Here is a 27,367-nt window from a genome sequence, read left to right on the forward strand (position 1 = left end):
TATACTCTAATAAATATAACAGTATGTTTAGCAAAATTAAACTCACTGGGGCAATATTACAGGTTTTATTCATGTAACACTGTAGAGTGTCTACTGTCTTATGTCATTCAGGTTCTTCTGCAGGCATCCCCAAACTTTTTACACAGGGGGGCCAGTTCACTGTCCCTCAGACCATTGGAGGGCCACCACATACTGTGCTCCTCTCACTGACCACCAATGAAAGAGGTGCCCCTTCCTGAAGTGCGGCGGGGGGCGGATAAATGGCCTCAGGGGGCCGCATGCGGCCCACGGGCCGTAGTTTGGGGATGCTTGTTCTAGAGTGTGATTTTCTTAGCCACATATTTCATAGGTGCTCTATAACATTTTAATCAGTTCCCTATTCTTGGATATATGGGCTAACTACAATTCTTCATCATTCTGGAAAGCACTCAGGTAAACATCCCCATAGAGGCAGGACAGAGGGTAAACATCCCCATAGAGGCTTTTAATCAGAGATTAAGAGCATGCATTTTGAGATTAGACAAGTTGCAGTTCCGCTGCTTGTTTCTTTGACTTATATGCATGATTTACACTGTGGTCTGGTCATCTATTTCTGCGTCTGTAATGATGGCTCCTGCCTCCATAGTAATGTGAGGATAGAATGAAAAGATGCATGTGAGTTGCTGAGTCCAGAGCCTTCACATGTTAAATATAAAATGTTAGCTGTTATAATTTTTATATGCATCTCTATTTCCTCAGGACTTATTTTAAGGTGTTTAATTGCTGGGTAAAGTTATGTGCATGTTTTCAAGGCTCTTAATTGATATTCCCAAGTTTGTAGTTAGCAAAGTCTGGGGAGATTATTCTATATCCCATATCATTGCCATGCTGTGTACTACTGTTTTGCATATAAATTATAAATATTTTTAAATGTATCTCCTTGTATTTAATTTTGCATTTCTGTAATTTTGGGTGAGGTTGTGCTGTTTACATATTTATTGCTTATTTATACTTCTTTGTAAATTGCCTATTTGTATTCTTAGCCTATTTTTCTATTGGCATGTTCGTGTTCATCTTTTACTTCAAAAAATTTTTTTTAAATTATTTTTCCCCCACTCTGTTGCCCAGGCTGTAGTGCAGTGGTGCCATGCTGGCTCCCTGCAACCCCTGCCTTCCAGATTCAAGTGATTCTCATGCTTCAACCTCCTGAGTAGCTGGGATTACGGGTGTGTGCCACCACTCCAGGCTAACTTTTGTATTTTTTTTTTTAGTAGAGCTGGGGTTTCACCATGTTGGCCAGGCTAATCTCAAACACCTGAACTCAAATGATCTGCCTGCCTTGGCCTCCTGAAGTGCTGGGATTATAGGCCTAAGCTACTGTGCCTGGCAGTGTGTTCTTCTGATTACAAGACCTTTTTAGATCTGTAGGCTATTTTTTCAAAATATTTTTTTCAGATTATTATTTGTCTTAAACTTTGTAGTGCATTTGTTTTTGTTGTCTTATGAATATTTTATTTTATTTCATTTTCTTGAGACGGAGTCTCACTTTTTCACCCAGGCTGGAATGTAGTGGCTTGCTCTCAGCTCACTGCAACCTTGACCTCCTGGGTTCAATTGATTCTTGTACCTCAGCTACCTGAGTAGTTGGGACTACAGGTGTGCGCCACCATGTCTGGCTAATTTTTGTATTTTTAGTAAAGACAGGGTTTCATCATGTTGCCCAGGCTAGTCTCAAATTCCTGAGCTCAAGTGATCTGCCTTCCTTGGCCTCCCAGCATGCTAGGATTAAAGATGTGAGCCACTGCGCCGGGCCTGTTTTAAATTTTATGATGTCCAGTATATTATCTTTAAACGAATTATGGCATAAAAGACTTTCCCCAGGCTGGACGCAGCAGCTTAGGCCTGAAAGTCCAGCTCAGGCCTGAAAGCCCAGGCCGAGGTGGGTGTATCACAAGGTCAGGAGTTCAAGACCAGCTTGACCAACACGGTGAAACCCCATATCTACTAAAAATTAGCTGGGTGTGCTGGCGCGCACCTGTAGTCCCAGCTATGCCTGTAGTCCCAACTACTCTGGAGGCTGAGGCAGGGGATTCACTTGAACCTGGGAGGCAGAGGTTGCAGTGAGCTGAGATCAAGCCACTACATTTCAGCCTGGGTGAAAGAGTGAGACTCCGTCTCAAAGAAAAAACAAAAAAAAAAGCCTTCCCAATCTAGAATTACAAAAACCTTTATTTTTCTTAAAATCTATCATATAAAGTGGAAACTCTCCTTTTTCCTCAAATACTTATCCAGTTGACTGATATCCATATAATGAGTCATCTTCCTCCTTTCCACTACTTTTTATATCACCATGTAATCATTGTTTTATACATATTGGGATCCGCTGAAGTTTTTATATATATTTTTCTAAAGGCAAACAAATCTTTTTACTGTTTTTTTTTTTCCTAGAATTCTCAATCTTTTAAACACACCAACAGTTTTCACATTTTTAATGTTTAATTTTTCTCCTGATTCTTTGCATTCTAGCAAAAATTCTCAAACTTGTTCCCCATCTCAATATTACTCATTTAAAATTGTTGAGTTGATTGTGGTTTTTATTTTGCTGTTTATAATGCAAATTTTAACTTTTTGTAATAGGATTTTCCATTGTCTTTATTATCTTATTTAGCTCCTTTTATTTCTACCTTTCAGCTATAAACTTTATTATTTCAGTCTGTTTCTTATTTTATTTTGTTATCTTAGTTTCTGGCATCCGTATTTTTTTTGTATTTTATTTATGTAACAGTGAAGGTGCTTTCTGAATTATTTTTCAGAGCGCTTTGGTCTCTGTATTTTTTGCCAGCAAGTATTTTACAGGATTTTATATCTTCTGTTTAATCAAACCTTTGCTTTTAAACTCACTGTGGATAGATTCTCCTTGTTCTGCTATTTTCCTTAATCCTGTTAGAATCATTCCCTTACGTGATGATTGGAGGGCTGTTGTACGTGATATGAGCCAACTTCCTGGTATTCTTGAAACTTTCATTTAGTGGACCTAAAGCCTGCATTGATTTCTCCTGGTTTTGCTGTTTGGTATGGTCCTGGGAGAAGCAGGGTTTATTCCTGGATAATCTGAAGCTGTGGTTCCTCCCTTGTCTCTCTCGTGTGTCTTCTAGGACTCTCCTTTGGAATTCACTTGCCTTGATATAAAAGGACACCCCTCCACTTCTGCTCCACAGTCTAATTTCATTGCCTGGATTATAATCTCATGACAGCTCTGGGTGCTCCAGAACGTACCTCTCAATAGTGTATGTACTAGAGTGTGGTCGGGGGTGGGGGTGCAGCAGCGTCTTTCCCAACACTACCTGGTGGCTTAGGCTATGTTTTTGGTGGGCAGAGGGCCACTACCTATCACATTGTTTCCCTAACTGGGTTTTCCCCAGGCCTTCATCTGAGCTTTGCCTAGTGGGTATTCTGGTGGCAGGAGAATATTGACTGAGAGTCTAATTTTCTGTACTGTTACAAATTTGTGTTCCTTTTTTGTGTGTTTTTACTGTGATGGGAAAGGACTGCAAATTCAGCATCACTGTTTTCCTTGTCACCTTTTCCCTTTCCCCGCTTTTTAAACCATATTTAAAGCAAACTTAGTAAAACAGGGAACACAACGAAGGTTTGTAGAGCAGTGCTGTAAAGCGCAGAATTATAGTAGCGTGCTTCACCTGCTTACCTCTGATCCAGCCATGAACTATTCTTCCTTATTCTGGGACCTTGCATGTCTGCATTTCTTTTTTCTATGCCCCGTATTTCCCATACCTTTTCACAGAGTGGCATAAATAAAAGCAATCAATGTCTTCTTTCTGAAGAAATCGAAATTCTTTATGATGATTTCCAAGACCTAAAGGCTTACATAGGATTAAGTGGAAACAGCCCAGACTTTGAATACTGTAGCCTACTAGAGTAGGGGAACCATGAGAAGAACAAACTTTCAAATTTGCCTACCTGTAAAAGGGAGCAGACAAAGGACAGCAGTACCAGAAGATGATAGACTGCTGGGGAAGAGGATGGATCATTCTGGGAGCTAGTAATATGGCAACTAATCACAATCCTGAGTCCTCAGAGAAGAGATACACAGGTGGAAGCTCATCTCCTCCTCTGCTCGGGCCACCATAACCTTTTCCTGTTGGGATGCTTCAGGCAGGCTCTAAGACTGAGGTTTGAGCCAGTAAGAGCTTTTGGATCTCAAAACAGAAGGGACTGTTAGAGATAGGATACACACATAAAAAACTGGCATCAGTAGTTGCCTCTACCTTTTAAGGCAGGCGTCCCCAAACTTTTTACACAGGGGGCCAGTTCACTGTCCCTCAGACCGTTGGAGGGCTGCCACATCCTGTGCTCCTCTCACTGACCACCAGTGAAAGAGGTGCTTCTTCCTGAAATGCAGCAGGGGGGCCAGATAAATGGCCTCAGGGGGCCGAATGCGGCTGTAGTTTGGGGACGCCTGTTTTAAGGTATGTCTGGTTTTTTTTCTTTGAATTCTTTTTAACATGTGCATATATTATGTTCTCACTTAAAGAGAGAAAAACACTAATTTGCATACACTATGATGTCTTATTAGGAAATTTAAGAGTGTATAGGTAACTTTCCTAATAATTTCCTCCAAAATGTCCTTCACTTTGTCTGCAGCACAGTGATAGATTAGATGGATCTTGGGACTGATCCAGTGTGATTTTTCTAAGGTGTTCTCCTGTTATAACCACTGCTTCCAGTCTGTATCTTCTAAAATTTTCTGAATTCCTGTGATAGTAGGTTCAGGAGGAAATAACATTCATTCTGCTTTCCCCACATGATGCCTTTTGTACCTTGAACTGCTCCTCTACTTTAGATCTGTTTTACTAAGCACCAGTGGTCAAGTGACATGATGGAGAGAAATGTACTAAAGTTCTAAAGAAGAGTGTAAGTGATGTCTCTGCAGCATATTCAGATGCCATCAGGAAGCTTCTGTAAGTGAGGGGAGCATCAGGAGGGAGGTGTGGAAGTTGGCAGCACTTTCTGAAAATGGTGTAGTTTGGGAGGCTACTTTCAACTTAGTTTGGATTTTAAATGAATTAAAATGGGCATGCTCAAGTTATGAGCCTTGCCTCATCAGTGCTATAAAAAGCCCTTTAGCCGGGCTGTAATTTGACTCTCCTCTCTAATGTTATGCAATATTCCTATGGTTACAGAGCCCGAATAAGTGGAAGCTAATCATTAGTTTGCTAAATGTGGTTCATGGAACAGTTCACAACTCCCAGACTTGCCAACTGCTGTCTGTTCAGTTTTAGGTTCACTCTTTTTGGGTAGAAGTTGGTTTCTTCCTTAGAAAAATGTACAGTAACATTTGTCTCGCATCCAGGAGCCATGCAGGATGGGAGCTCTCCATGTGTCTTGGGGTGTGGAGGGAAAGAGGTCATGCAAAGCGAAGGTTTTTGATAAGTACTCTTTCGCAGGAAAAAAGCCACCCGGGGAATGCAAGATGACAAAGAGAGACACAAATTAAAGTAGCAGACATTTTGGATACCAGGAAAATCACATTTTGTGAGCTTTTCAGAAATTTGCTGTGATAGAACTCTATGAAATTTACTGTTCTGTGGCCCCAGGATTAAAATTATATTCTTTAACTTCTTCCTTGTTTGTTTCATGTGACAAGAAAGACTTCATTTTATTGCCTAGGGTCACCTGCAACCATCATACAGGTACTGTGCCTTTGGGAGCCACACATTTCATGAGCTGGGGCTCTTTTCTCTCTCATATCCCAATATGTGTCGGGAACACACAGAGAGCAGTAGGTACCAGTTGGATTTGTGCCCCTACCTATTGATTATAGGCTAAATCCTGAAGCCATTCATGAGTATTTGGCCTCTTTGTCTTTGGATGAAAGTGGTTTCTTTCCCAGTAAATAGAAAATGTCTTGTGCCTACCTGTGACTCCTTCTCCTTTTCTAGCTGAAAGGCTGTTGGCCCTGAAAGGCTGTTGGACCTGCTTTCTTCATTGATGCCCCAGAATTATCCCTGGAGACTGTTCAGAAAGATGCAGTCTGGTAGCTGCCTCCCTTTTCCTGTGCATCATTTAGATATCTTTGCGTTGTAAAAAGACAGAAACCTGACCTCACCTGGCTTGAGGGGAAAAAGGAATTTATTGGCTTGCATGATAAGAAGGAAAGGCAAATACAAGGTTCAGTATCCACTATTTCTGCTTATCTCATCTCTGGGTTTGTCAGACTTTCAGGCTCTGTGTGGTGGCACCTGGGAGTTACATAACCTCCCAGTGCAAGCCCAGCAAACAGCAAAATATCTGTTCCTGACTCCTGGAAAAGTTGGGAAAGTTACTCTGATTGGGCAGCCTTACGTCTTGGGCAATCCTTCATCCAGTCGTGGAGTCTGGAGAGATATTATGCTTTTGGCCAGTTTTTCCTGAAGCTCATTCTTCACCCCTGGAAAAAGTAAGAAAAGGGTTGTTCTCCTACTTGAAATGAGGTGCTTTGCAGGAAAAAAAAGGACGGAGAGCTGGCGGGCAAAGAACTAGTCGTTAGTCAGTTTAAGAGAGTTGGACTCTCCCTCCTGTGCACTGAAAGACTCTTTGACCCTCCCACCGGTACATGTGTGACCTGGCCTGCCTCACCAGGGACAGGATGGGGATCTGTGAAGCCATTACACCCCCCAGTCTCTGCCTCTTATTCTCACCTCCTTGTGTGTTACTCAGGAAGACTACAGGAATCACCTCTCCTTGTTCTTTTATTATACATGCTTGTTTAAAATAAACTGACTTGTTTCAAAGTCCATACAAGAAGAGACAAAAGAAATTATCAGGAGCGAATATAGTTATGGTGGTTCTCATTGCACATTTGAGCTTAAGAAATATGAAAGTAATGGAATAAAATCATAGTTTAGAAAATATAAAAACCACAGTCCGCCACTTTGACCCAACCACCAATTTAGAGTATTTCCTTTCAGCCTTATTCATATAAAAAGTTTATAGAAAAAGTTTCTCACAAACATATCTTGATTTTTTATTTGACATTATATAATACAGGCATTTTCCATATTGCTTTGCAGTTACCGTTGTCATAGAAATTGGCAAGGTGATATTTCATCAGGTAGACATACTGTAACTCACTTACCCATTCTTCTGTCACTGGACATTTAGGTTGTCTCCTTTGTTTGTTTTTTCTGCTGTTATAAAGAAGAGTGTATGCTGAACATTTCTGGGGTCTGTAACTTTTCTCGTGCCTCATCTTACTTTCTGAGGACAGGTTGGGGGAAATGGTTGGAAGGATGTAAGCATTTTTAAGACTTTGATACATATTGCCAAATTGCTTCTCAAAACAGTTGCATTTATCTCTCCTGCTGCCAGCAGGATAGGAGAGGATAGTTTCTCTCATTCTTACCAGCAAATAGATATTGGGATTTTTAAACATTTTCCTAATTTCATAGGTAAAAAATAATACTTAGCGTTTTTGTTTTACTTTGCATTTCTCTATTACTAGCAAGATTGGATGCCTTTATGTGTGCTTATTTATTCGTTCCATTTTATGCTCTGCTTTATTTATTGTCTTTTCTTCATTGTAGACCCCAAGACCGCTTCTGAGACAGAAACAGATATCTGTGCTGAATGGGAGATAAAGACCATCACTAGTGCTCTGAAGACCTACCTAAGGTAGGGACTTTCCACTTGCAAGGCGGAGTGCCAGCTAGTTATCATGCAATCAGGAAGAAAGCAGTTTTATTTTCAGACTCCAGAGAGCTGTTGGGTGGGTGTTTGAGATGTGGAAACAGCTTCTGTGTGGGTGCGTTTAGCTCAGCTGGTCAAACGATTGTAAGTCATCCATAGTTGATGGGTTGCCTTTGTGCCATGACACCATGAGCGATTTAGGAAACTTGGTTCTATATGAGAAGTATAATGATAATTAGCCTTGAACAGAACCTGAAATGGAGTCTTCTCTGAAGTCCCTGAATAATCTGTTAAGAACACAAGGAATCATGGATTTCTGTTAAGAATGCGTGATTGCATACCCCATGTATTTTGATAGTTTCACACTTTACGCAGAGTACATTGCTGACAATGGTTCTTAAAAACAAGAACTTAATGGAACTCCTTTTTGACTCTTTTCACGTGTATTGGACAATATTATCTCCCTGGAGAGACTATTTTCCTTGTATCATTTATATATGATATTACTGCACCCTCTCTACGCCTCCTTTCATTATTAAGGGTTGGGTTATTGACCAGCTGCCTGCACCTTAGTTTCATGAATAAACCAAAATACTTATACCGGACTTGAAGGACAGGAATACCATAGTTCTTCTTACAGAAAAAGGTGGGACCTAGTCTTCAAAAGAGAGGAGAATGGTAATCAGAAATTGTATAAGTCTTCGTGTGGGCTTTTTGAAGATGCAATTGGCTGAAAAGCAAAGGAGGGAGGCCACAGAAAAGGAATTGCTGGCATAGGTTTTATTGGCTATGGGGTAATTGGAGTCAGGAGTGAGATACAATGTAAGTGTTAACTAAAACTGGGAGTGGAATTAAGGGGCCCAGTGAGAATAAAATCTGAGCCAAAAATAATGTATAGTCTACTGAGAAGTTTCTTATTTGAACTATCAGAAAAAAACCTCAAGTTTATAGTTAAACATACTCATACCCCAGCAGGTAAAATTTGCTTATATCATACCTAATGTTAGGGGTTCTAGCCCTTTAGCATTCTGGAGCAATACTCCATAGTGAATTCACCACCAAAGTACACAAAAGTCTTTTTTAGTGTTTCTAGATGAATTGATTTTAGCTCAAGCTGCTGGGAAGATGAGAGTTTGAGCACAAGTACTTGCAAATATGTAGTTAGTTGCCTGTTTCACAGACATATCTTAAAACGCTGTTGTTGATAGGTGAGTCACTGACTCAAAAGGAAATCTCTTAGTTTGTGTTAGACTCTTGCATTAGCACTATTTTAGTGTTGACAGTAAAACATAGTTGTATCCATTCCTTTAAAAAAGAGAGAGAATAAAAGTTGTGGGTGAAATCTCAGAACCCCTGCCATAGGGAAACTAAATTAAGTTGTTATTGTTTCCTTGTGATGTTTGTCTTTGAGAAATGTAATATAGTTTGTCAGTCTCTAGGCTGCTATTTAGAGAGAATATGATAACTTTTTTATTAAGCTGACTAGCCTATCTCCTTTTACTCCAGAATGCTTCCTGGACCACTCATGATGTACCAGTTTCAAAGAAGTTTCATCAAAGCAGCAAGTAAGACTTTTTTTGTCTCAGTTTTAAGAGGAGGAGAATAGATTTTTCTATTTCGAAGAAGAGTCAGTATCCCAAAATAAATATTACCTAATCCTTCATGTTCTGCATGTAAACTGGCCACATAACATACTCATGAGATTATAAGATGGAAGAAAAATGAAACCAAATAGGGATTGCTAAGGGCCTTTCAACCACATTGAACTTACAGTAGAGGAGAGAAACTTCAGAAGTCTTTTTTTTTTTTTTTTTTTTTTTTTTTTTGGAGGGGAGGAGGATGTTGGAGGGATAGAGAAAAACAAGTTTGCCTTTCTAGTTTTGATTATTGGAGTTCTAACTTCTTAGGTTTTTTCCAGCCTTTGAGTAGCATTTTGCAGAATGAATCAGACATTGCACATTACCTAAATTGAGCATTGGAAATGTTTCCCTGAATATGACACCATTTATGTAACTTCATAGTCCTCTTTTCCATTATGTCTTCCATTTACAGCTTCTGATCATTCTTCAACTATATCATCCAGGTTCCCTAGCGTCATATTACTGGTATTAAAATACATAGGGATTAGGTCCAAGCTACTCTAAGTATGCTAGAATCTCTGGCGACATGGGTCAGGCCTCTTGTAAAGGGGCAGAAAGATTTTCTATCAGATTTAAATCCGGCATGAAGCTTCACAGTATTATGATGTCAGTAACTTGTGCCTCTCCCAGGTTCCCTTTAGGCTTTAGAATTTATTTACCCTGGTAGCTACGACTGGCCTAATTTAGTAGGTACCTAATGTTCTTGTGTCCTTATCTACTCATAGTTGTCCCCTTAAAACAGGAAAGAGAAAGCTGCGAGTGAAGATGGTGTTTATGTCATTTCTTTCTCTAGAAATTACAAACCTATAGCAACCATTCTCTGCTTAAACCTCACAGCAGTCCTATAAATAGGTGTGATGAGTACCCTCAATCTGTTTGCCAGAGAAACAAAGCCACTTACCCAGGTTCAACCAAGAGAATGTGACAAGCCATGATTTAGGTTACAAGTTGGCAGAAAGACTTGAACATTTTATCTGCCATTACTTTCTTTCTAGCAGGCTGGTTGTCATACGTGATTGGAGGATACTGGACATTTCCTTTGATTTCTTTGATGCTGTCTTGAGGTGTTATTTTGATATTTGAAACCCTTGCAATGTTGTTCACGTAAGATTTGTTTATCACTTTACAAGTGCATAAAGTTCCTTACTTCCTTGAAATGAAGTCTTCCCTCAAGGGAGCCAGCTACTCTTGGGTTCGTTCTCAGGAGCAGCTCTGGGTTTGCAGTTGACTGGCTCCATTTCATCACGTCATCATCTTGGCTTGAATTTTTTGATGACAGTTCTTTTTGGCAACCCTTTTCCAGAAAGCACCATTAAAAGGACTTCCAGATCTAGTCATGCTGGCCACGCAGAGTGCACACAAGACAGGATCGTAAATCTTTCAGAATCCTTGGTCTGTTAGTACCCATCCTTTGGTTTCCCTTGATTTTTCATCCTTAAAGTCATTTAGCTATGACATTGATAAAATATTACCTCCCTCCTTCCTTCACAGAACTAGAGAACCAGGAGTCTCGGGTCTCTGAAATCCACAGCCTTGTTCATCGGCTCCCAGAGAAAAATCGGCAGATGTTACAGCTGCTCATGAACCACTTGGCAAAGTAGGTTTAAGACCAATTACCAGCCCTTTTCTTATCCCTGAAAGTTCTTATCTTAGCAGTGAAGCTGGTCTCAGTTCTGCTTTTGTTTCTCTCTCCCGCTATTGCATCAGGTATGCCGGAGGCTTAGGAGAGAAATGTGTGAAATGTTAATTGCAGTGGAGAACAGCAGCAAATGCCAGATGGCCTTCCCAGAGGAGCCTGGGGAAGTGCTCATGCAACCAGGCCACCAAGCACAGTTTTCAGGGGGATTTGGCCCTGTGATGATCAAGGACAAACTAGAGTGTGTTGTCCATGATGCCAGGTCACCACACAGAGTTTCGGGGGATTATATGTTCTTATGCTCATCAGGAACAAACACAAATATGTTGTGGGTTTACAGAATTTGGGTTTTTAGTAAGGAGGCGTGGATTCTAGAGCTGACTCCGTTATTAACATGCTGCTTAATCAGCCCTGAACAAACTACTGAACTTTCTACTCCTTAGTTTGCCCGTCTATCTAATATGGATAATAGACGCCCTTTTTTCTCCAAGGCCATTGATTTTTAAAGTTACATGCATTAAAGCCTTTGAAGAAGTATAAAGAATAAAGGAATTATTTTTGGCAAATACTCACTTGTCCTCTGAGATAATCAAAGCATTCAGTAGGGGCCTGATTTTCTGCTAGGAGTATTTACAGTCTCATAATGGCTTCGAATATTTGTGTATTTACTGTTGCTTGACCCTGTTACAAATGGCATTGCTGATTTCCCATGCTGTGTTTGTCACCACTTGTGTGTGCGTTCTAACCTGCCATTGACTTTGATGGTATGGTCTTGATTGCAGACTGGAGCACAAGAAAAGAATGAGAGCATACCAGTTAACCTAAATTATTAATCCCTGCATTCTACTGAACTGTTGTGTTATAAATTTGGCCCTTATCCACATTTTGCTATGCCATTAGGGTATTTCTTGGGGCTAAGTTGATATTCTCCTGAGGGAGATTGTGATGGTTAGTTTTCATCTTTCTGTCAAGCACTTGATATTACCTTTGGGAAAAGAGTGATACATATCATGAAGATTTCCACCATTTCCTCATTTCCATGAAGAAACAGGAGTGTTTTTTGTGTTATTGGGAAGCAATTCGGCAAAGCCACGGTTACTCCATTATTGACCAATTTTTTTTCTTGCCTTGCCATATCAGGGCTGCGTGTTCAGGAATACTTAGAAAGCATAGCAGGCAATATCCATGTTTACAGGAGAATGCCCCGAAGATGTCTAAGAATCCTGATGAAGCGTGTTTAAAATCATGGGAACTGGGCTTTAAAAGTAACTCCAGATGCTCTGAGATGACAGTTTGGTACCAGTTCCACACAACCCAGAGTTGGGCATTTGTTAAGCAGAGAAGCTGGTTTAGATCTTAGTTGCAAAACTTTGCACACTTGAAGGGCAAACACCAAGACACAGGAGGTTCCAGGTGTACCCTCCAGCCTAGTATGTGTGGGGGTGCTCAGGACTGCTTCATGGCTGCTGGGTCTTAAAGAGGCCTTCAGGCCTGCAGAGAACAGCTGGAGAAGGTTAGAAACCATCTAAAAGCCATGGGCCTTTTCAAGCTGTGCAATTAGAAAGAGAGCTTAATTGAACTGCACAGACCAAAAGTGAATGGTGGTCCAGCAGAGCCAGTGTTGCGTTTTTGCTATTTTTAAATTTCCTTTAGGATTGTTAGGATTCTTTGAAGAAGAAGGAAAAAAGCATCAAAACAAACCCTTTAAGGTAGATGTTGAACAGCTGAACTTGTTTCATCTCGTGGTGGATGGCTCACTTTCCCCTCCTTTGCCCCTCCAATCCCATTACTTTCAGTCCTTCCTTGTTACTGACCTAAGAGTTGTAAACTGGAATTTGCAAATTACAGCTGTGACCTTGACCCTTTTTTTTTTTTTTTTCTTTTGGCTTTCTAGCCAATTTAAAGCAATTTTATTGCTGGAGTTGTTTACTTCATAGCAGTTCTCAAGCATTATGTCTTATCTTTGAAACTTGAGAATGATTTTCTGTGGTTTTATGGCATTTCTTGTTCATTTAATTATCAAGAAATCTGCCTATAGACAACCTCTCATGCTGTAATGTGAGTTGGTTAGAGCTAGTAATAGACTGTAGCAGACTCAATGCTTAGCGTGCTGTGTTCTTGGTCTCCCGAGCCTCTATATTTAAAATGTCCCTGTGGAGAAGGATATGAATGAGCAGTGTTGAATTCAATAAAGAGAATTTATTTGGGTCTGAAAAAATTATTTGGCATCCAGAGGAATTCTAAGATTCCACTTAAACTTTATATTCTCATTTACAGCACTGTCCTTATTTTAACATCGAGCAGTAAGAGAAAGTTAACTTGGGACAACAGGTTTGTCTAATTCCAGTTTTCTCAGGTTTGAACTTAACCCTAGGATACGCCTGAGCTATTGTTCCTCTGGGCCACTTACTTAATGGTCAGCTTCCTTCCTAAGTTTTGGTTTCAGAGCTGATTCTGCTGGAAAATCTGGTGTTTACTTCTCTCATTACCCACTGTTTGCCTTGTGCAGCTCAGAATTCTGGTTCAAAGGCAAGACATTTTGTATTGTATATTTTTTAAAGTACTCTTTTGAAACATTTTCCAAAATTGATTTCCCTTAGCCACAGAGGGAGAATTAAGGCATTTTATATTTAATCCCAGCTAAAAATTCATTCAGACGGGAAAAGAGTCTTGGGTAGGGGGAAGGATAAAAACCTCCAAACCTCTAAAGCAAATGAATACCAGGGTACATTCAAATCATAGAGATGTTGGATTTGTTTCAGACCTCAGAGGGAACACAAAAATTATAGGCAACCATGCACATATTTTTGTAGTTTTGGCTTAAATGTACTATGATAATTAGATGTTTTCTGTTTGGATCTTGGAATCTAGTATACAGTCTGGAGTCATGTGCCTCAAAGCATGGTTAGCATCACCTGGGGTGCTTGTTTACATTGACATTTCTGGGCTCTGTGGGTCTACTCAGGCTCTCTTCCTGGGAATCTGCATTTCTGATTTATTTCCCAGGTAATTATTATGAGAGCAGTATTTTAAAAACCACTGGCCTAGAGAATGGGCCACATGCAAGGATTTCCTAGGAGAGAGAAATGATATTGAGAAGAATATGGATTGGGATGTAGGTGAATATTAGATTTAGAAAGAAGCAGCTCAAAGCAGTGAGTTCGAAAGGGAGATTTTATTGTCATGATTAAATTAGCTTTTAAAAAATCCAGTTTTGACTTTCCAACTCTTTGCAATTTAACTTTGCATTGAGTTTTCAACAAATGTTTTGTTTTAAAATCAGGCAAAAGGCATTTTTACTTATGAAAAGCATCATCCTCAGCTAGCTGTGGGTCCTTGAGCCAATTTTTCTACCTCTTTGAGCCTCAATTTTCTTTCTCCTCCAATTGTATAATTCTGTGTTTTCATCAGATGGAGCAGGGCACAAGAAAAGTATCCCACTCTTAGAATCATCAGAGGAAATAAGAGTAGATGAGTAATAAAGACTAATTTCATGGTAGTTTCCTAATGTTTACATATTATGACTCCAAGTATTTTGTATATCCCCACACATACCATTCCTAGTGGCTCATTGTAGCTTCATTACGGTGTTTATGCAGTGAGGAAGGATTTCAAAGAACTCTCCATACATCAGGAGTAGATATTAAAAATATCTTTTCACAGCTGGTTTTCCCAAAATACTTATTGAGAAATAAACCTTAGTCTCTTTTCTTTTTTGGAGCAACTGTTCCTTTGTTGCAGGGTTGTTGGAGAGCAGAGCACTGTCATGCTTCCGCAGAGAGATACGGTATCATTTAGGTTGCTTTGAGCTGCAAATAAAAGAAAAGCCGATTCAAAATGGCTTAAATAATAAGAAGACCTGTTGTGTCATGACACAGAATCCATCCTGAGAGTTGGTTAGCTTCTCAGCTCATGAAGGAGTCAGGTTATTTCCACGTTCCTGCTTGGCCAGTGTCTTGTGTTGACTAGCTCCCTGCAGAGTTCCAACATAGTGCACTGTGTCCTTGCATGTTAGTGCGTGTCCAGAGGGAGAAAAGGCACTATTTCTTCTTTGAGTCTCTTTTTAAGGGCTAGGATGATGCTTTTCCCAGACATTCTCCAACACACTTTATGTCACATCTCATTGGTCCACAACAGTCACTGCGGACCACCATGATTATTTTCCACCCAACAGGGTTTATCTGAACCACTTGTGGGAGGCTTGGACATCAGAATAAAGACAGAGCTTTGAGTAACCAGCCCACAGTGTCTACTGCAAGTAGTCTTGGTAAATCGCATTCAACAGAGAGTATTAAGTCTTATTGCATAGTGTGCTAACTCAATCAAGATATATGAGACAGAGACCAGTTTGGGGAGGAGAGTTGAGTACATCTACAGTGTGGGCACATAAGCACTAAATTACAAGATTTTAGGGGGTCGAAGGTAAAAGAGGGTAACGAAGAGGGCATACTCCATTGCCTCTTGCTGATTCCCTATTTGTTCTTTTCATTACCCAACTGTCTAATGTTTATTTTGATCATCTGTTACATGTTGTGACTTTCCAAAATGGAAAAAATTACGTAGATCACTGGGATTATGAAGGAATATTGTAGAGAAAATGCTTGGCATACAAGCGAGACCTTATCAAAATATAGAGACTCTGCTGGCAGAAATTATCAAGGACTGAGCATGTTGTAGCTTGGGTTTTGTTGTTGTTGTTGTTGTTGTTGTTGTTGTTGTTTTCATTTCTGTGACTACAGTCTGAGTACTTCCAAGCATTCCTGCAAATCAAAAAGGAAATATTCGTATTTCTTTAAGTGATCTAGAAACAGTGAATGAGGTTCATGTACAAATGCCTGTGGTTATAAAGAAAGTCATTGCCAAGCATTGACACCAAAGAAGATGAGCCCTAGTGATTCATTAGCATTCCCTGAAGTTCTTAAGAAGGGTTCAGAATAAAAGGAAGTGAACATTGAGACCTGAAATGAACATATATTAGAATACTCTAATATTCCTTCTTTGTCCATTCCACGTCAAGAAGATAAGATTTAACTTACCAGTGAGCTGTTAAACACATGAAAAGAGCTAGATATTCCTTTGTCATCCAGACTAGTCCAAACAAGATAGCTGTAGAATTTTACAAAGCACATTTAAAGGAAACAGTATTTTGAGATGATGGCTTTCCAAGATGGAAAGCTCCTTTGAGTTTCTCTGGGTGCCTTCCCTCACCCTGGCCCCAGAACCTTTGTTCTCGCTAGTAACCACTGAACACCCCAGTGCTGCCCATGCAGGATTGCTTGGTGGCTGGGCTACTGGGGGTATGGCCCTGTACCCCCACGCAGCCACATTGACCCCATTCTCCAGTCCCATCTGGCTTTTCCCTCACTGACTACCACCCTGAACTCAGAGTTCTAGTGATTTCAACCCTTTTCTGTCTCTTGAATCTGTCTACTTTTCTCTGTCTCCATCACTGCTCCTGTAGTCCAAGCTGCCATTGTGTCTTTCCCAGGCCGCTTGCAAGGGCCTCCTCCCTGTTGCTCTGGCTGGTGGAGCTCTGGCTCCTCTCCAGTCCGCAGAGTGCATGTTGTGCTTCCAGGGAACTTTGAAAACTGCAAATCTCAGCATGTGATTCCCCTGCTTAAAAAAACTTCAAAGGCAGCTTCCCCATTGCTCTTAAGATAAAACCCTGGAAATGGCCTCCAAAGCCCTGTCTGAACCAGACATTTCTGGAATTTGCAGCTTCATCTTGTGTCTGTTTCTCATGATCACCATCCTGTTCCTACTGCATGGCACACAGTAGCCATGAATATTTGTTGGGCAAACACATGAAGAGTCTCTTGAACCCTTCTCAGATACCCCCCTCCATGCTCCCATCTTTTTGCCTTTTGCAATTCATTTTCTCCTCTCTGGAATGGCCCTGCCCCAGCCTCTACCTGCCAAAGGCTACCTCATTCTTTTAGCTTCAGCTCAAATGTCACTGCCAAGAAGAATCCTTCCTGCCACAAGTGCCCTCTTGCTTTCCTGAGCTCCCACAGCCTTTGCTTGTTCCTTTTAGCAGGTATCACATTCCACCTGGTGGGACAGTTTGCTCAGGAGTGTATCTCTCACTCCGGTGACATCTTAAGCTCCCAGGGGATAGGCAGTCTGGCTCCCTTGTCTTTGTTTCTTACCTAGAATTTGCAAAAGAATCCCACAGCCAGAGCAGCCCACACATGTGTTTGATGGTGGTGGTGTCCTACATATTACTGTTTTCAAACTGAACAGGTTTCCAACATCTTTAAAGAGGGTGATTTTACTTGAAAAATTCGTATCTCCCTGCTAACAATGGGCTGGAGCTGAGTAGAAGCCACACCCTATCCCCCAGGGTGTGCCTTCTCCAGGTTGCCTTAGTTCCTAACAGTTCCTGTTGTCTCTTGCTTCCGGCTTACTTCTTCCTGCGGCGTTGTAGGCATTTGGGTTTTCAATCCTTGACTACCTATTTGCTTAAGCCAAAAGAGGAGCTCAATATTTGGTGAATCACATAAATGAGCAAGCAGAAATGGGCTGAGGGAGTTACTTCCTTGACTGGCTCAATTTTTTCTCTGTCTGCTGAAAGATTTATTATTTCTGATAGATGGGAGGTCCATGAAAGAAGTGGGTGATACCGCTTCCAGGCCTATTTATGGGTATGGGGCAGGAAAAGGAGTGCATTTTTTTCTAAGACTAAGAATGGGATTCTCAAAGGACCTTCTCCAGCTATTTTTGGCAGAGTCAAAGGAAAATCTATTTAAAGGGACATTGCAAAGAGCACAATGACATATTTTAAAGCAAATAGGCAACTTGGCACTTTAAATTAGTGGAAATGCAGAGGAAGAAATCAGAGCTCAACATGATTTAGCCTCACTGCCAGACCTTTGCTTACTCTCAACCAAAGAATTTCTCTGTTCTGTGGCTTTGTAGCCTTTAGAGGTGGGAGAAAGAAAGATACAAGTTCAGTTTAAATTTTTTGCTTTGAAAAACTCAACAAAATTTCTGAATTCAAGGAACTAAATCTTTCACATCACATGTAACACCCATTCTGAAAGGGGAAATGCTTGACTTCAAGCTGTTAATGTTCAGCAGTCTGAGAGCTCCTTTGATTTGTGTCTGTTGTTTGTTTTGAGTTGTTCCACTTATGTTTGGATTTATTTTCTCAATAAATTTCCTGTTTTCTGATTCATGTCTTCCTTTTCTGAGTCCATGGAATCCCCTCCCAAATTAAGGGAGGAGTGGGAGGAAGACGCTCTGTTTTTCTTTCTTAATTGGTGCCGCCTTTAATTTCGGGAGTAATATAGAAGTGAGAAGTGAGTGAACATGAACATGACTTAGTTTCTTTCTTGCTCATCCTTAGCAGAGCCTAGATTTCTTACACATTGACCTTGGGAGCATATTCTTCATGAAATGCCTCTCTTTTTGGCTGAGCGGTGGTGGTTAAATGGATTTGCTCACACCGTTTGGGGCACTGGAGTCCTCTCTTGCTGCATCCTCTTTGAATTGCATTGTGAGTGTTATCTGTGATCCTGATGTTCTTACATTGTCTGTTTCTCATCAGCTCTTCAGAATAATTGTGGCTCAGACATGGCAGCTGGCAGACTTCTGCGTATATAAAGTTAATCTGTAGGGCAGAAGAGCACAGTGGTTAAGAGAGAACATTCTGTAGCCAAACGACCTGATTTTGATCTCACCTCTTATGTAACCTTGCATTTGAATTATTTCTCTATGCCTGAGTTTCCTCATCTGAAAAAAGATGATAATAATTGTATCAGGAAGTTTTAACTTAGCACACCAGGTTTTCTTGGCTTCTCCTGTTTGTATTGTAGCCACCACTGAGATGCCCACTTCTGTGTGGGCTCCACCGCACTTCCTGTAAGCCAGCCTGGCAGCCTGGAACCTCATGCCTGTGTTTCTTACCACCCTAGGGAGGCATGACACAAAGTGACATTCACACACAGATTCGCTGGGATAAGGGGGACACTCTGAGAGGAAAACCTTTGGACAGCGAGAGAAGGGAGCTGAGTATCCCAGAAGCAGTTATTTAACAGCCTCTTCGAAGACGGTCTCAAGAGATTGAGCAAGTGTTTTGGTGCTTGACCCAGGTGGGGTCTGGCTTCTCTTCTCTGCCTCATTCCCCCAATAATCCCCTGGTAAAATAGTGTCAAGTAAGCCTTTATGTACAGTTATGCACCACATGGCAATGTGTCTACCAGTGATGAAACACGTATATGTCAGTGGTCCTTAAGATTATATCATGTTTTTACTCTACCATTTCTGTTCAGATGCATGAATACTTCCCATTGTGTCACAATCGTCTACAGTATTCAGTACAAACATGCTGTGCAGGTTGTAGCCTAGGAGCAATAGGGTATACTGTAGAGCCTAGGTGTGCAGCAGGCTCTACCATTTATCTGGGTTTGTACAAGTGTATGATGTTCACACAGCAACAAAATCACCTAATGACCTATTTCTCAGCATATCTCCGTTGTTAAGCAACGTGTGACTGCACTTTAAGTCTCTTCTTTCTGGAAAACCTAAGACAATAGCACCCACCCTTTTAGAGTTGTACAGATTAAATTAATTAATCTACAAAAAGTTGAGAAGAGTGCCTGGCACATAGTACACCTTCTGTAAATGTTAATTTCTACAATCTGTTGGATAAATCGGGGAATGGGAGAAAGAAGACGATAGAGCTGACTTTAGGGTGCGGGAAATTGGGGCAATTATTGAAACCAAAATAAGTCATTCTTGCTGACTAGCTGGGGCTTTCTTAATAGTTTTGTTATTGGCAAGCAAAACTCTTAGGGCTGGATGCTAAAAACATAGCACACACAGCTCTTGTCTACTTGGGAGATTTCTGTGTGTGCATGTGTTTATTTTTGCCTTGCTTGTGTTTTCTTGGCAGTTTGTGTGCGTTTGGCCCAAAGGGCTGAGCATCTCTCCCTTCCTAGCAAAAGATGAGCTAGCACAGGGCCAGCTGGGAGAAAGAGCTGTTCATCTCTGGTTTCAGGTCCTACCTTATCTCAAGTCTCACACTTCCCTGTGAATATCAGGGCTCTTCATGATTCAAATGCCCTATGGAGCAGTGCACCTGTTTGAAGGAACAAGCCATGTGGGGCTGATTTCCATGGAGGTTACTTCCCCCTCCCCCCCCACTTCTGCTTCTTGGTGTCGCAAGGCTGATTTCATCTCAGAAGCAGCTGTCTTTGCTAGAGTTTAATAACTCTTAATTTCCTGGAGGGGGATGGCACGTTATATCATGAAGACTCATCTTTGTCTGCATGGTCTGGAAATTTCCACTCATCTTTGTGATCTTTGAAATGTTTCTCTTTGTGGGAGAGTCCTACTTTCCTTCTGTTTTACTCAGTTTGACTGCTCTCTCAGATGCCATTCCCAGATTAAACATTACCATCCACTGTGAAAATGGCCCTCCTGACCTTCCAGTTTCCCCCTGAGAGCAGTCATCACGTGGATTTCCTTCCTCGAGTTACTGAAGCCTATATTGAAGTATTAATCCATACTCTAAAGAAGGTTATGCATATATTCAGCTTCATTCTGTCTTGGTGGATATTTTTTCACTTTTACAGTTTAACTCAAAGAAAGGACTTGAAGAAAGTTCAGGGGTGTTGAATTTGGGTATCAATCTTTCTGCTTTCACACATGGACGGGAATGTTTTTCTTCCAGCAGTTTAGCATCCTGATTTATTTAGTGTTTCCAATTTGGTATTGTAAATGTAAATCATTCTTCTCTTCAGTAGGCAGTAGAGGAACCCAAAATGTTTGGTCTTGTTGGTATATTGAAAGCAGGTCTTGCTATGTATTTGGAGGTACCTAGGATTGGGTAGAATAGGATGACTGTTTTATTAAAATCAGATATTGGGGGCACTCTAGGCCTCAAAAAACAGTTTGTATATTAGTTTTTTGGCTGCAAGCAACAGATGTCAACCTTGGCTAATTTAAAAAAACAAAAAGAGGGCCCAGGAGCAGTGGCTCATACCTGTAATCCCAGCACAGGGGAAGCCAAGGCAGGTAGATCACTTGAGGCCAGGAGTTCACGACCAGCCTGGCCAACATGGTGAAACCTCATCTCTACTAAAAATACAGAAATTAGCCAGGTGTGGTGGCACATGCCTATAGTCCCAGCTACTCGGGAGGCTGAGTTATGAGAATCACTTGAGCCCAGGAGGCAGAGGTTGCAGTGAGCCAAGACTAGGCCACTACGCTCAAGCCTGGGTGACATAGCAAGATCCTGTCTCAAAAAATAAAATCAAATAAGAATAAAATTAATTGAAAGCCTTCTTGGTCAATCACATAATGGAAAGTAGAATTAAACCATCAGACATCACAAGGCAACCTCAAGGGCTCTTGTGGTAGCTGGCATCCTACTGTTTCCCTAGGCTATTTCTTCTTCTCTTCTGGGTGATTGTCTCAGATACTGTTTTTAATCTGCAGAGAAAATAGATGCAATGAGAAGAGAACTTCTACAAGCTACCACCACAATATCTACACCTGTGCCCATGTTTCTACCATTTCTCCTGTGTGACAGGGGAACCCAGTGCTTCTATCTAAAAGCATTCCCTTCCCTTGGGCACTAGAGCTGATTGATTGCCCCTTGAATCTGTAAGGACTGGGGTCCAGTGGTTTCTCCCTCTGTCTTGTGTGTCATTAACTTTTCTGTCTCTACTAAATCTTTCCTATCAGCACATCAGCATATTGTAATTTCTGCGATTGTTTGAAACATAAAAAAGAAAAAAAGCAACAACTGCCAAGAACCTTTCTCAATCCCACATCCCCTTCTAGATACGATCCCATTTTTTTGTTATCTTCCCAGAATAACTCAAATAGTTGTCTGTGCTTGCTGTTCCCAAATCCTCTCTTCCCGCTCATTCTTTCTTGAACCTTAGGCTTTTATGCACATTCATCCACTGAAATACCTCATATCAGTATTGCTGATGACCTTCTGTTGCTGAATCAATTTCAGTCTTCCCTTCTTTAATTGTTCTGAAGGGTTTAACACAAATTCTCACTCTTTCCTCCTTGATACGCTTTCTTGGCTTCCAGAACACCATACTCTCCTGGTTTTCCTCTTGCCTCCTTGACTGCTACTTCTCAGTTCTGTTTGCTGCACCCCAGGACTCTGTCCTTCAGACCTCAGACCTCATCTCCCCTCCTGCCATCCTCTCTCTTCCCCAGCGAGGTCTTCCTCAGTTGTTTTAAGATCACAGTCTCCCGCCCCTTCACTCCCTACCTACTAGAATTGCTTATTTTTTTTTTCTATAACCAATGACACCATCTAATGTACTATGTATTTGATCCATTGATTTTCTCATCATTATTTTCTTCTCCCTGAAATATAAACTGCACGAGGTTGGTAATTTCCGTCTGCTCTACATTACTGTTTCCTTAGCAACGAGATCAGTGCTTTGCACATAGTAAGAGGTACTCAATAAATATTTGTTGAATGAATGAATGCATGGAAAATATTCAGGTAACTCATGGGTAGCCCTTTTCAAGCACTACCTTTGCAGTGTCTCAGTTCCAGCTACCTTTGTCACCGTGAGAATCTACTGCAGGTTAACGTTCCTAGTAAAGAGAGTTCTCATGGTCTCTCTTGGGTAAGGTCCCCACATCTGTAGTAAGGCGGTAGTTGGGGACTTACCTATCATTCTTCATAGGACCACATGTAATGGGAGAAAGGCATCTAATTGGAAATTTGCCAAGGAAAAATTCGATGCCATTATTCAAAAGATGCCGAACAAGTAAAAATGTCAGCTGTTTATAGGAATTGTGCTTGCTGAAATTCAGTTTTTTGCCTTAGAGAATTCCTGTTTTATATTAGAAGTTTCAGGTCATGGTACAAATTTTAACTCTGTGATGGATCTTATAAGTGCCTCAATAGCCCTATTATGCATCATTATGTGGAGGATAACACCATAATCATAATAAATACAAAACAGCAAACAGCACTGAGGATAAGACCATAATCATAGTAAATACAAAACAGCAAACAGCATTGAGATATTTTCCTAATACTTGGAAACACAGCTTAGTTCCCCAGAAGCCTGATTCGGTTCTTGCAGGAACTGGCACTTCCCAAAGGCCTGACCTCTGTTCTCAGCATGTCTTCAGACATGCCCTGGGCCCAGAATTGTCTCCAGTGATGTTTGATGGAGTGCTGATGGTAGCTTCTTGGTTTACCAGTCCTTAGAAGCCAGCACATTTAAACCTCTTTTTTTAAGTCACCAGGCAAATGTGGGTTTCCCATGTCAAATATGCCTCTTGGCTGTTAGTCAGGTTCTCTTGTTCTCTGTATTAAACGATAATCTTGCCATTTTGGTACTTTAAGAACTACGTTTTCCTTCATAATAGAACTGCCACTTAAACTGCTTTGCATGCTACCTAGTTATGAGCTTCCCTTCCAAATGTTGTCTGTCCTACAAGGTCCTTCTCTCCAGCCCTAGCCAGATTGTTAATGAAGCAAAGAACACTGGCAAACATGTAGATTATTCCGTCTTTGTTATGTTATTAATGTATAGTGACTTTTGACATGAATAGGCACATACTAAGGCATAAATTTAACCAAGGAGATTGAAAATGTCTACAAGAGAAACTACAAAACACTGATGAAAGAAATTGAGGAGGATACAAACAAGTGCGAAGACACCCCATGCTCATGGATCAGAATAATTAATATTGTTAAAATGGGAGTGCTACTCAAGCAGTCTACAGATTCAGTGCAGTCTCTGTCAAAATACCATGGACTGGCCAGGTAAAATGGCTCACGCCTGTAATCCCAGCCCTTGGGGAGGCCGAGACAGACTGATCACCTGAGTTCAGGAGTTTAAGACCAGCATGACTAACATGGTGAAACTTTAAAATACAAAATTTAGCTGGGCATGGTGGTGTGCAGCTGTAGTCCCAGCTATTTGGGAGGCTGAGGCAGGAGAATATCTTGAACTATCGAGAGGCAGAGGTTGCAGTGAGCCAAGATTGTGCCACTGCACTTTAGCCTGGGTAACAGAGCCAGAACCTATTTCAAAAAAACAAAAACAAAATAAACAAAGAAAAAAACAAGGGCATTCTTCACAGAAGTAGGAAAAAAAAGATCCTAAAACATATGTGGAACTACTGAAGACTGTGAATAGCAAAAGCAGTCCTGAGAAAGAACGAAGCTGGAGATATCACACTACCCGACCTTAAAATATACTACAAAGCAGCTGGGCGCACTGGCTTATGCCTGTAATCGCAGCACTTTAGGAGGCCGAGGCGTATGGATCAACTGAGGTTGGGAGTTCAAAGTTAGCCTGATCAACATAGAGAAACCCTGTCTCTACTAAAAATATGAAATTAGCTGGGCATAGTGGCACACGTCTGTAATCCCAGCTACTCAGGAGGCTGAGGCAGGAGAATCGCTTGAACCTGGGAGGCAGAGGCTGCAGTGAGCCAAGATCATGCCAGTGCACTCCAGGATGGGCAACAAGAGCGAAATGCTGCCTCAAAAAAAAAAAAAAAAGAAGAAGAAAATACTACAAAATTGTAGTATCCAAAGCAGCATGGTACTGGCATAAAAGCAAACCCATAGACCGATGGAACAGAATAGAGAACCCATAAATTAATCTGCATACCTCCAGCCAATTCATTTTTGACAAAGGTGCCAAGAATACTTACTGGGGAAAGGATAACTCTTCAATAAATGGTGTTGGGAAAACTGGATAATCCATATGCAGAAAAATGAAGCTAGATTCCCATCTCTCACTTTGTGCAAAAATTAACTCAAAATAGATCAAAGTCCTCAATGTAGGACCCAAAACAATGAAATTACTAGATGAAAACATAGGAGAAATGCTTCAGGACATTTGTCTGGGGAAAGATTATATGAATAAAACCTTAAGAACACAGGCAATAAAAGCAAAAAGAAACAAATATGGGCTCGGTGCGGTGGCTCATGCCTGTAATCCCAGCACTTTGGGAGGTGGGTGGATTGCCTGACATCTGGAGTTCTAGGCCAGTCTGGCCAACATGGTGAAACTCTGTCTACTAAAAATACAAAAACATTAGCTGGGTGTGGTGGCATGCACCTGTAATCCCAGCTACTCAGGAGGCTGAGGGAGAGAATTGCTTGAACCAGGGAGGTGGAAGTTGCAGTGAGCCAAGATGGAGATCATGCCACTGCACTTCAGCCTGGGTGACCAAGGGAGACTGTCTCAGAGCAAACAAACAAAAGTGATATGAAAATCTCATTGTTAAAAAATCTTCTGCATATCAAAAGAAACAATAGAATGAAAAGCCCACCTATGGAATGGGAGAAAATGTTTGCAAACTGCTTATCTGATCTATCATATACAAGAAACTCAAACATCTCAACAGGGGCAAAAAAAAATCTCCATTATGAAATGGGCAACTGATCTGAACAGGCATTTCTCAAAAGAAGACAGATGGCCAGCAAATATATGAAAATATGTGCAATGTCACTAATCATCAGAGAAATGAAAATCAAAACCACAGTGAGGTATCATCTCACTCTAGGATGACTATTATCAAAATGGCCAAAAAAAAAAAAAGAAAGAAAGAAAGAAAGAAAAATGCTGGCAAGAATGGGGAGAAAGGGGAGCTCTTATACACTATTGGTGGGAATGTTTTCCATAATACAACCACTGGAAAGCAGTATGGAAGTTTCTTTAAAAACTGAAAATACAACTACTGTATGATCTAGCAATCCCACTACTGGAAGCTTATTCAAAGGAAAGAAAATTATTATATTGAAGAGACTTCTGCACACTAATGTTTATTGAACCACTATTCACAATAACCAAAATATGGTTTCAACCTAGGTGTCCAGCAGCAGATGAATGGATAAAATGTGATACATATATATATACAATGGAATACTATTCAGCCATAAAAAAGAATGAAATCTTGTCATTTGCAGCAACATGGATGGAACTGAAGAACATTATGCTAAGTGAAGAAACAAAATTAAATACTGTGTGTTCTCACTCATGTGGAAGCTAAAAAAGGTTGCTTTTATAGAAGTAAAAAGTGAAAAAATAAGTTACTAGAGACTGGTCAGAGTAGGAGGAAGGGAGGATATGGAAGGATTTGTTAAAGGATACAAAATTACAGCTAGATAGGAAAAATACAGTCTAGCATTTTATACTCCTCTAGGATGACTATAGTTAACAGTTACAGTTTCAAATAGCTAGAAGGAGGTTATTGAATATTTCTGACACAAAGAAACAATGAATGTTTGAGAAGATGGATATGCTGATTACTCTGGTCTGATCACCATACATTATATGTATGAAAATATCGCTATGCACCCCATGAATATGTACAATTATAATTTGTCCTTTAAAAATAAAATTTAAAGAAGAAATTGTTTTAGTACAGTTAAATCTGATCTTAGCTGAAACTTAAGGCAAACCTTAATCAAATATCTTGGTGCTTTCTGCTCCTTCTAATGCTCCTCCTTAGGAGACAAGGGGAATCCAACTGAATTCCTAATAAACTAATCCATAAAGGACCCAGAATAGTGCCTCATTTTAAAATTAAGTTTAAAAGTAAGTTTCAAAGTGAATCACCTTCATTAGCAAAAATTGTAAGTTACATGCCAGTTACTATTAAAGAGGCTGTCCTTGTATCCCTGTGTTCTTTGGGATTTGATAGCTTGTTGAAAACTATACTATCTCGTGTTATTGATAATCGGGAACATCTGTGATTATACTGGTTCAGACAGAGTCAGACTGAGGTAAAGGAATGGGTCAGCCCAGCTAGCATCGTTCATTTCACCATGTATTAATTTATTAAGTAATTGCTATGGAAAAGACACTGACATATCTAAGAGGCTAATATTTGTTCTATTAGGAGATTGTATCTTTTATTTGTATTTCTCTTAGGGGAGAGGATTGGCCCAGCAGGCAGGAAGTTCTAATCCTGGTTTTTACTAACTCATTTTGTGTGTGATCTTATACTAATTTACCAGGCCTTCAGTTTCTTCATCTACAAATGGAGGGGGATTATTTTTCTGTTTAAAAAGTATATACACACACTGCAGTCAAAGAAAACTCTCTGGAAAGATAGCCATCAGTATCTTAACTTGGGTTTTCTTCCCGTGGCTTCATTTTTGAATTTTTACGAAATGACTGTGTGTGCTATTTAAAAAGTTAGTATTTTTGATGAGAGGAGCAGACTCTGTGACTCTGAGCTCCCTTTAACTTTGAAGACATCTATGATTTTATACAGTAGGACTGGGTAGGATAGGGCAAGTTAATCCTTGGTTATTTGGAGAAAGAATCCCTTTTGTCTGCTCTTGCTCCCTGACTTCTGTCTGCATTTCTGCTCATTTGCGTTTTTACTGGAGAATGGACAGCGAAGAGAAAGAATACATTTTAGCAATGTAAAAATGGTGGTAAAACTTTTTATCTTGTAAAGGTTT

At 40.5% G+C, this 27,367-nt stretch overlaps 1 protein-coding gene across 9 annotated transcripts in view; it reads left to right on the forward strand.

Moving 5' to 3' along the window:
* The window catches only part of ARHGAP26 (Rho GTPase activating protein 26), a 509,638-nt gene that overhangs the window by 312,015 nt on the left and 170,256 nt on the right, over positions 1-27,367 (forward strand). For all 9 annotated transcript variants that reach the window (XM_074381099.1, XM_010338421.3, XM_039467604.2 and 6 more), the window contains exons 15-17: positions 7,563-7,650; positions 9,172-9,230; positions 10,797-10,902. In XM_074381099.1, the coding sequence (XP_074237200.1) occupies positions 7,563-7,650; positions 9,172-9,230; positions 10,797-10,902 (253 nt within the window). The remainder of the gene's footprint in view (positions 1-7,562; positions 7,651-9,171; positions 9,231-10,796; positions 10,903-27,367) is intronic.

Source organism: Saimiri boliviensis, chromosome 1 (assembly GCF_048565385.1).
Source record: "Saimiri boliviensis isolate mSaiBol1 chromosome 1, mSaiBol1.pri, whole genome shotgun sequence".
Lineage (NCBI taxonomy): Eukaryota > Metazoa > Chordata > Mammalia > Primates > Cebidae > Saimiri > Saimiri boliviensis.